This window comes from Suncus etruscus, chromosome 17 (genome assembly GCF_024139225.1).
Source record: "Suncus etruscus isolate mSunEtr1 chromosome 17, mSunEtr1.pri.cur, whole genome shotgun sequence".
In the NCBI taxonomy this organism is placed as follows: Eukaryota; Metazoa; Chordata; class Mammalia; order Eulipotyphla; family Soricidae; genus Suncus; species Suncus etruscus.
Window position 1 is genome coordinate 6,218,025 of NC_064864.1, and position 10,086 is coordinate 6,228,110.

General features: G+C 54.0%; 1 protein-coding gene across 2 annotated transcripts; it reads left to right on the forward strand.

Moving 5' to 3' along the window:
* Positions 1 to 3,031: 3,031 nt before the first annotated feature.
* On the forward strand, positions 3,032 to 8,739 carry EGR2 (early growth response 2). 2 transcript variants are annotated; one of them, XM_049790619.1, is made up of 3 exons: positions 3,032 to 3,064; positions 6,001 to 6,109; positions 7,484 to 8,739. In XM_049790619.1, exons 2-3 carry the CDS (start codon positions 6,091 to 6,093, stop codon positions 8,737 to 8,739), a joined length of 1,275 nt encoding a protein of 424 aa, XP_049646576.1. In that variant the 5' UTR covers positions 3,032 to 3,064; positions 6,001 to 6,090. The 2 variants fall into 2 exon arrangements, with proteins under 2 accessions (XP_049646576.1, XP_049646577.1); XM_049790620.1 differs by lacking the exon at positions 3,032 to 3,064 and having other exon boundaries at positions 5,941 to 6,109.
* The last annotated feature ends 1,347 nt before the right edge of the window (positions 8,740 to 10,086 follow it).

Sequence of the window (10,086 nt, forward strand, 5' to 3'; positions counted from 1 at the left end):
TTAATAGAACCAAATTCGCATTGCTTGTCATTTTCTTATTGAGAAATAGTCAGCCAAGGAATGTTATTTCTTTAATACTCTCACTCAAAACAATGCTGATGTCAATAAGCATTTCTGCACATTTCTTTCTCCCTGCAGAAAACCTGTTGGCAAGGTCTCATTCTTTTGCAGGAGTCGAATAGCTTAAAAAAATGGCCCCTTAAGAAGCTGCCTTAGAAAGCTGCTATAATTAGTCAGAGAAGATGATGGCAGAGATAAAGGGAGGGTCATAAGGGTTTCATTCCCTTGGGGGTGAGATAGGGGCATGTGTTTGGCAAAATGCTACCAGGTCTGGTGTCTCCTCAGCCTCAGCATACGAGGTGTAGAAGGCAGCCTGCAGTTTTCCACTCACCCTGTGCTTCCTTTAATTTGAAAACTCACTTGGCTTTCTTCCATTTCAGGGTCTTTTCACCTCTGCCTTGCCTTCCTGGTAATGTCCTTCTAGTAACCTTCTCCTCAGTCAGGATTCCTGTTGATGCTCAGGGAACCATGTGGTTCCAACCTGCATTTATCCAAGTGGATGTAGGGGTTCAAACCCAGATTGACTACATGCAAGACAAAGGCCCTACCTGCTATAATATCTCTTCAACCCCTTCCTCAACTGTCTAAACTTGAGGGGTTCCTTTGTGTTTTCTTTTGCTGGATTCCAACACTCTACTGTTTGAAACAATATTTGTAGTGCAAGCTTCAAGGCCCAATTTTAGGCACACTTGCATTTTTATACCCTGGGACTCATGAGATATTTCCAACTCTTTGATAGTTCACATTTCGGGAAACCTGAGCACCTTCTCTTGCTGCTACCAGATAATATTGTATTGTTTTATTTTCCCTGCTCACATTATTTGTGCCGGTGAACATGGCTTCAATTGCACATTGGATTGGTGAGAATCAGTGTGGCTTTCAGGTCTGGACACAGCTGGAATGACCTGGGATTACTAGATAAGCAGATGCTGAATTATCTATCAATGTTCTCAATTCACAGAGGCACCTTTAAAAGGGGTTTGCTGGTTGGAAGAGTCGGCAATTGATTTTTATTGAGATGACATGCCCTGTATGATTGGAGTTAGGGAACCATGTCTCTGTGGGCATAGCCACAGTTAAGGACAATTCTTGATCTTCCTTTGTCTCCCACTGCAGCTGCAATATTAGAATAAAAATGCATGAAAAAAAGGATATCAAAACAGGACCACGATAATAATGTTAAGTTGATTCTTAATAATCAGAATGCAACTGTTAACAGATTATCAGTGACCTCTTTTATGGATGAGAAAAAAGCAATAGACTGACTTCCGTCCAGTTATAGGTATGCTTACCAAAAGGGTTCTCTATTCTTCTTCATCTTCTACTTTCTGGGTCTGGAATTGGGACAGTGCAAATCAGAACCTGGCACCAATTTTCTGCTCTTTAATAAGCCTGATGCATCTTGGCCCATTTTGACAATTCCAGTTTAAGGAAAGGCATTTGTTTGTTCAGTTTTTCATCAGAGTAAATCCAGGTGCCAACAAGGTGCACATCTGTCTTCAACTGCTATGTTCAGCCTTCTTCTCTACTGTTTCCCTTCCCAATATCTGAGTCGGTAAACACCCCTCGACTTTTTTTTATCTTTTCTCTTCCCACTTCTAACCAAGATGGTTACATGAGGCTGGCTTCTCTTACTGGGTCTTCCAGTGTCCTGGTTTTAACACAGTCTGTAGGTCATTTCTTTCAGAAGCCAGGCCTGAAGAGCCCCTCAAACCCCAAGCTCCCTTAAAACCAGAGAAGGACAAGTATTCCCGACAGTGCCTTGCCCTTCTGGAACCCTCACCACAGCTCTCCTTTGCTCAGAAGTGTCAAAGGAAAAAGCTAGTGCCAGATGGTGCCATATGGTGACAGTAAACATCTATGTTCCCTGATAGGTCAAGTTAGCCTCTTTCCCGGATGTAAAGGATGGAGCGAACAGAGCACTAACTAAAGAGACTGCTGCAAATCCGGGCACTACCACGTAAGTACAGCTGTGTGACTTTGGCAAAACATTTTGGGTCTCCGAAGTGCCATCCTATATCTGTACTTAGGGCCACTAGCTTGAAATGGCTGTGCTATGCTTGACTTGGTTCCATCACAATCTTTAAAAAAAGGAAAAGAAAAAGGTTACAAGAAGTATGTATTGACCCATTTCCAGCCAAAACCCACCCGGGCCTGTCCCTGTCCCTAAGCGCCCCTCAATTCCCCCTGTAGCTGTCCCCAGACCCTGCAACTACTCCTTGCCCCTGCCCCTAAGGCACAGCGGCGTCCGGACATTGGGCTGGTGCAGCAGCAGCCCTTGGGGAGGCGTGAGTCTCTTTGCCAAGCTCCGAATTCTCCCGGGTATGTCGCTGATGTCTCCTCCACATCACTTCGCAGACGGGCCGTGTCCAAACCGTCCACGGCAGGACCCTGTCTGTCCCCCACCTGGGGTCCCAGCAAGTCCAGCCTCTTCCATCCAGGACGCGGGTGGACCCCGGGGCAGGACAGCCCGTCTGCGCTCGGCTGGCTGTCCCCTCGCCTCTCCTCTCCTCTCCAGTGCGCTGCGCCCTGCTGCGCCCTTACCGGTGCCATTGGGCACTCGGGTGCCCAGGAGCTCCCCCTCGGGGCGGCGCTGGTGACCCGCCCGCAGGCTTTGGCAGCGGGGCGGCCCGGGCAACTCGCCCGCCCGCCTGCCCGCCCACGTGCGGGGAGTGGAGCGAAGCGAAGCGCTTGCAGTCGCTGTGCCCGCGCCAGCCAGCTTAGCCGAGCCGAGCCGAGCCGAGCCGAGCCAAGCCGCCGGTGGGTGCCTCACCTCCACCAAGGGAGGCCGGCGAGGGGGCTGCCACGCCAGTCGGGCAGCGCGACGCTTCTTCCATTGGCCCTCGGTTGCGCGCCCCTGGCACCGCCACCCTCGTGCCAGCCTTCGGACGCGGGGCTGGAGATGCGCGTCGGGCTCCCCTCCGAGGCGTCGTCTTGCCCGTGGTCAGCGTGGGGGCCGCGGGACCTGCCCGAGCACCGGAGGCGCAGCGGGCTGGCACACGTGGTAAGGGCGCAACTTTGCCTTTTTTAAAATCCATTTTTACCGGACTAGATGGCACTTTGGCGCTTGGGCACTACAGAGGGTGGAGTGGGGTACCTGGGTAGGTAAGCGCTAACCTGGCTAGCTGCAAACTTCTCGTCCAAGCCTTGGGAAAGGTTTGGAGACACGATTTGGTGTTTCAGAGCGCGCCAGAAACTTTCCCAAATTGTTACCCTGGCTTTGGAGGTCTTGGGCATGGTTGGCAATTTGGAGAGGGCACAGTTCCAAGCGCACCGGGGGCAGAAGTAAGCAGCTTGGGGGGTAGCTGGAGGAGCCAAGGACGCTACTTCCAGTCGTGCCCATGTCCGTGCCCATGCCCGAGGCCCTCCTGGCCACTAAGCCCGGCAGGTGAGCGCCCAGGGCCAGCGCCTGCAGTGCCAACTTGTTCCACCGAGTGGCGCCTTCGATCCCGCCCGCTGGTGCTCCTACGAGGCTGGAGACGGCCCGGAGAGGACCCGGGGAAGCGCCCTGCGCTCCGCGCCGCGCGCACGCTCTGCAGGTGGATGGACCCGAATTCTGTGTCAAAGCTTGGAGGCTTTGGGGCGCGGAGGGCAGAGAACGGGAGGGAGATGGAGACGCACTGGACTGAACTTGGGCACCGGGGACAAGTCTCCTGGAGGTCCCAATGCGGAGGAGCTCCAGGTTGGGGGGCCAAGGCGGGTCGGACCTCTGGAGCCTCTTGTGCGCTGAGAGCCCGAATCCGGCCGCTGTCTGGACTTAGGGGAAAGTCTTTGGGAAATGGCTTTGGGGTCTGATCCCTGCTTTTGAGCGCACATACGAACACACACGCACATATATACACATGCTTAGGGAGCTCTCCAAACAGGTCTCTATTGGGGCTGGGTTATTTTTTATTTCCTAAAGATACAGGCTTGAACGGGGAGCTCGGGGGTCTCCCCAGGGCGCACCGTGGAGATGGCTCAAGGCGCAAGAGATGGTCGCGCACCCGCTTTTGAAAAGCGTGCATTTCGGGGTTCCATGAGGGGGAACTCCTCCGGAGCCCGGGTTTTCGGGGTTCTGGGGGGCTGCCTTGCCTTGGCGTGTGGATCTGGAACAGGCAGAGGAGAGAGACTTGCGCCCGGCAGCAGCAGCAGCACCAAGCACCCTTTGCAGTTGGCCCCGCTTGGCGAGGCTGGGGCGCACTCGGGCGCTGTCAACCAGGGAGGGAGGTGTGTAGCGTAAAAGTGTTGGGAGTGGGCGTGTGAAGAGGCAGCGGGGGCGTGTGTGTAGCGGAAGCGCAGCGTGTGCGTAATGGTGTGTGTGTGTGTGTGTGTGTGTGTGTGTGTGTGTGTGTGTGTGTGTGTGCTCGCGCGCGGGCGCGCGCTGTGTCGGTGGGACGGGGTGAGCGTCCAAACCTCCATCTGGACGCCCCCGCACAGCCGCCCGACCGCCCAGACGCTCCCGGGCACCGCGCCCGGAGACTCGGGGCTCAGCAGCTCCAAAGGGGAGGCGGGGAGCGCACAGGCAGAGGGAAAGAGAGTGTCTCCCTCTCTTTCTCCCTCCAGCAAGAGGATTTCTCCAAGCCCCCCCGCATTGGACCTCCTCCTCCTTCTCTTCCTCTTGGAGGTCTACCCCCTTTTTGTTCAACAACCCCCCCAACTCCTTCCTCCACCCCCCCAGGTGCCCCCAAAATACTTCACCAAACAAACAACCCCCAAAGCCGGTTCCGTTTTCGCTCCCTTATAAATAGAACAGACTTTCCAAAAAAGCAAGACCGCATTCACTCTTATCACCCGCCACTTCTTTCCATCAAGTAATTCAGAAAAAGAAAGAAAGAAAAAAGAAAAAAAGCAGTCAGCTTCCGTGAATGCGAGCAGTGTTTTGTTTTAATCTTTTTTATTTTATTTTTTTTTTAATTCGCTTGACTGCTTTTGGCTTGCGGTTGAGACCTGCCAAGAAAGTGAGTAGGGGTTTGACTGTAGCAAGTGTCGGCTGCGCTGGGTTTCTTTCCGAAGTTTAATTTTCCGGAATGGTTCCCAAACAAGGCCTTGGGGAGGCGGAGCCGGCACCACCGGATCTTCGCCTTTTTTGGGGAACCGGAATTCCTCCCTCCCCGGGGTGTATGTGTGTGTAGGGGGGGGGGGGAGACTGTTCCGCAGGCGGCCTCCTGTACTCTGTACTGGGTGACTGAAGGAGGGGAGGAGGAGCTTCACCGCCGCTGCAGCTCCCTTTACCCCCACCCGCCTAGGTCCTGTTACTCCCGGGCCTGGATGGAAGCTTGGGTCAAGGCTTCCAGGCCTTTCCCCACTCCCCCCAAAGCATCTCCCGGAGCCCCATAGCAGCCCCGATCTGTGCGCCCCTGGGAGAGCGCGCCACCGACCCAAAGCCAATTGGCCATGTGATGGCAAAAGCCTCCTAGCCCAGCCCTGTTCCTCAGTCCATATATGGGCAGCGACGTCACAGGCATTGAGGACCTGCCCATAAATACTTAGAGCAACACTTTCCATCCAAGCGAGAGAGCCTCAATTGATTAATAGCTCGGCGAGGGGACACACTGACTGTTATAATAACACTACACCGGCAACTCCTGGCTTCCCCAGGCGGCACCCAGGAGAGAGAGAGAGGCCTTGCCAAATAACTTGGTTTTTTTCCTTCTTCTTTCTTAAAACCAAAAAAAGAGAAAAAAAAAATCAACAGAATAATCCCCAAACCAGCAACTTGTTTGCTAGTTTGATTTCTTTGGGGATTTTTTTTAAATTGTTTTCCAAGTGACTGCTTTTAAGTGTGGAGGGCCAAAGGAACTCCAGGCCTAGGCTCTGTCCAAACAAACCTCTCCAAAACGGCTTCTCTGATACTCCAGGTAGCCAGGGAGTTGGGTCTCCAGGTTGCGCGAGGAGCAAATGATGACCGCCAAGGCCGTAGACAAAATTCCAGTAACTCTCAGTGGTTTTGTGCACCAGCTGTCTGACAACATCTACCCGGTGGACGACCTCGCCCCCACGTCGGTGACCATCTTCCCCAATGCTGAACTGGGAGGCCCTTTCGACCAGATGAACGGAGTGGCTGGAGGTAAGCCTGGATGGTGGGGTGCTTGGATGGATCCTTCGGTTGGAGGGACTTAGAAAGGTAGTGGGTGGGGTGACTGTGTGTGTGTGCCGGACCTCACTTGAGGCTTTGGGGGAGCCCGGGGACTTGGGGATGGGTGGCTCGAACTAGCTTGGAAGCTTTGCAAGGGTGCGCGGGAGAAGCCCGCGGGGGTGCAGGCTTGGAACCCGGGCGCACGGGCAGATGCTCTGGGTCCACCGGGGCTCGGTGCGCACATGCCAAGGCGCGCGCTAAGCCAGCCACGGTGGGCGCAGCGAGCAGCGTGGGAGAGGCGCCCCGCCGGGCCCGAGGGATGCTGTATCGGTGGGTGGGTGGGTGGGTCTCCGGACCTCCGGGGTCCCGGGATTTTGGGGGCAAAGTGATGAGAAAGTTGGGAGCTCCGGAGAAAGACCTGCGCGCCGGGCGATCCTAGCCATGGAGATGTGGCTGGGAGCCGCGTTGGCCGCGCGCGCTCTCTCGGGCAAAGCGGGGTGCGCTGCGGGGCGGCTAGGAGGAGGCGCTCCCACCTGCGCACCGCCCGCAAAGTTGCGGGGTGGAGGCGGACCCCCTAGGAGACCGGGAACGATGAAGCGCCCGCGCGCGCGGGGAGAGGCCCCGGGTGCCACCGGCGCCAGCGCCGTGGGTTTCCTTGGAGATGACCCCCGCGTCTTTCTCAAACCCGGCCGCTAGCCTGGAGCTAGGGCGGGGACGCGCGGGTGCCAGGTGAGGGAGACAGACGGGTGCGAGAGAATTTTGAGGATCCTTTGCTCCCCCCCGCGGAACCCCAATGGATTCATTCCCTCCTGCCACCTTTGAAACGCAGCGGGAGTGGGAGAGGAGACAGAGGCTCAAGAAAATACTCAACCTTTTTTGGGACTTCTTGGGCTGGCATCTTTAGGGTGGTCCCAGCTGGGATGAGTGTCCTGGGTGCTTTCTATCCCCCCGGAATTCCCACCATGGGACCCCCCCAGGAAAAATAAGAGGGAGGGAAGTTCCAGGCAGATGGTGAATTTTTTTTTCATATTATTGTTCTATTATTGGTTTATTTTATTTTTTTCAAATTGGAGGCTAGAGCCACAGATGGCTATGTGTATGGGGGGGGGGCAGTGATGGGAGTTGCTCATCATGTTTTCCTGGAGGTACTCAAGACTTGCAGATTTGCACTGACTGTCACAGTGGGATTTGGGGTTCATTCGCATTTGCTGTCCCTGGGCTGGTAGTAGTGGCCCTACCTCCCTGCCAGCGCTAGTGGGATCCTGGGTTTGGGGAAATAAAGCCAGTGGGGGGGGGGTGAAAGGTGAAACGATGCCTGCCTACTTTCTCCTTGTCCCACTTGCCTTCTTGTGTTTGCCTCTGCAGATGGCATGATCAATATTGACATGACTGGAGAGAAGAGGTCCTTGGATCTCTCATATCCCAGCAGCTTTGCTCCCATCTCTGCGCCCAGAAACCAGACCTTTACTTACATGGGCAAGTTCTCCATTGACCCTCAGTACCCCGGTGCCAGCTGCTACCCAGAAGGCATCATCAATATCGTGAGCGCGGGCATCCTGCAAGGGGTCACCTCCCCGGCCTCCACCACAGCCTCGTCCAGCGTCACGTCTGCTTCCCCCAACCCACTGGCCACAGCCCCCCTGGGGGTGTGCAACATGTCCCAGACCCAGCCCGACCTCGACCACCTCTACTCGCCGCCACCGCCACCACCTCCGTATTCCTGTGGGGAGCTCTACCAGGACCCCTCGGCAGCCTTCTTGTCAGCGGCCACCACCTCCAGCTCTTCCTCCATGGCCTACCCGCCACCTCCTTCCTACCCGTCCCCCAAGCCAGCAGCGGACCCCGGCCTCTTCCCCATGATCCCAGACTACCCTGGATTTTTCTCACCCCAGTGCCAGAGGGACCTACATGGTACAGCTGGCCCAGACCGCAAGCCTTTTCCTTGTCCCCTGGACTCCCTGCGAGTCCCCCCTCCACTCACCCCACTTTCCACCATCCGTAACTTTACTCTGGGGGGGCCCAGCAGTGGGGCTGCCGGGCCAGGGGCCGGTGGAGGTGGCGAGGGCACCCGGATGCCTGGCAGTAGCTCGGCAGCCGCTGTGGCAGCCGCTGCTGCTTATAACCCCCATCACTTGCCACTGAGGCCCATCCTGAGGCCTCGCAAGTACCCCAACAGGCCCAGCAAGACCCCCGTGCATGAGAGGCCCTACCCCTGCCCAGCAGAAGGCTGTGACCGGCGTTTCTCTCGCTCTGATGAGCTCACACGACACATCCGAATCCACACAGGGCACAAGCCCTTCCAGTGTCGGATCTGCATGCGCAACTTCAGCCGCAGCGACCACCTCACCACCCACATTCGCACCCACACTGGGGAGAAGCCCTTTGCCTGTGACTACTGCGGCCGCAAGTTTGCCAGGAGTGATGAGAGGAAGCGCCACACCAAGATCCACCTGCGCCAGAAGGAGCGCAAAGGCAGTGCCCCCTCATCTTCGGTGCCAGCTGCCTCTACCACCTCCTGTATAGGGGGTGCCCAGGCTGGGCCCTCTCTCTGTAGCAGCAACAGCAGCTCCATGGCTGGAGGGTCCCTGGCCCCTTGCTCTTCTCGGACCCGGACACCTTGAGATGAAACTCAGGCAGATGCACCATCTTCTTCAGGCCCATTCAAACTACAAAACACACTACCATCCTCAACCCTCCCTCTGCTGGGCTGGTAGCTTTGGTGGACAGGGGGGCCCGGTGCTGGTCCACCTTCCACTTAGAGCAGGTCCATCCTAAAATGTAACCCATTTTGTTCCCCTGCAGATGAGTTGACTATCTCCAGCATCATGGGGAGGCCACAAAAGGTGTGGGATGACCCAAAAGGGACGGAGTCCCCCCTCCCTGGGCCTAGAGGGCTCCCAGCTGACCCTGCTTTAAAGGCTTGTTGAACTAGTTTTGTTCCCTTAACCCCACCCCCTTCCCTGCTTTTTTTTGGGGGGGGGGCTGGTTACAGATTTTTGACTCTAGATATCAGAGTTGATCTCTTGTGATTGGAGTTTTTTTTTTTTTTTTTTTTTTCAGTAAGTTGGGAGGACATGCTGATCCCTTCTGGCGGGGGAAACAGCAAAAAAAGCAGCATCAAAACTGATATGCACTTTATGGCTTGGGACTAACGTGGGGGGGGGGGAATGCTGTACAGAGAGTGAAGCATGGCCTAGATGCTGCATTCTATAACAGTGAATCAAAGCTTATCAAGTCGTCTCAACCCTTGAAGCAATATGAACGTGCAATGTGACGGGAGGGACGTAGCAATATCTGCTCCTTTTTTTTGACTTGTTTGAGAAACGTAGACTATTTTTCCAGTGTATATCCATTCAGATTTTGTGTATTTTTTTGATGTGCACTGTTCTCCAAGTTTTGAACCTTTGGATAAAAAAAAATCATTTATGATCTCTTGAAATTAGTCAGAGGTTAACTTATTTAAAAGGGATATGTACATATATTCTCTGAAACTTGGATGCATGCAATTGTGTTGGATGTGCCTTGTGTGATGTAGACGTTACAGAGTCTGCATGTAAATGGGTTGCCTTACCATGGAAAAAAAATCATTCCCTGGGTTTAGTATGGCTGTATATTTCTGCCTATTAATATTTGTAATTTTTTTTAGAAAGTATATTTTTGTATGCTGTTTTGTGACTTAAAAGTGTTACCTTTGTAGTCAAATTACAGATAAAAAATGTAAATAATGCTACTGGAGCTGACTTGTTTGGATATTAGCTCTTAATAGTTGTGGAAGACAAATGATCTATTCTAACACAGACCCCTAACTGAAGTTCAGATAATGGCTGGTTTAAGACTATAGTGTAAATAAATACTTTTCAACAATATTTTTTGCTGCAGAAATTATTTATGAAAATGGACTGAGTGGGAATTAGCTACCATCTAATAGCTGTGAGACAAGTATTAAATATAATAATAATATTAAGGAA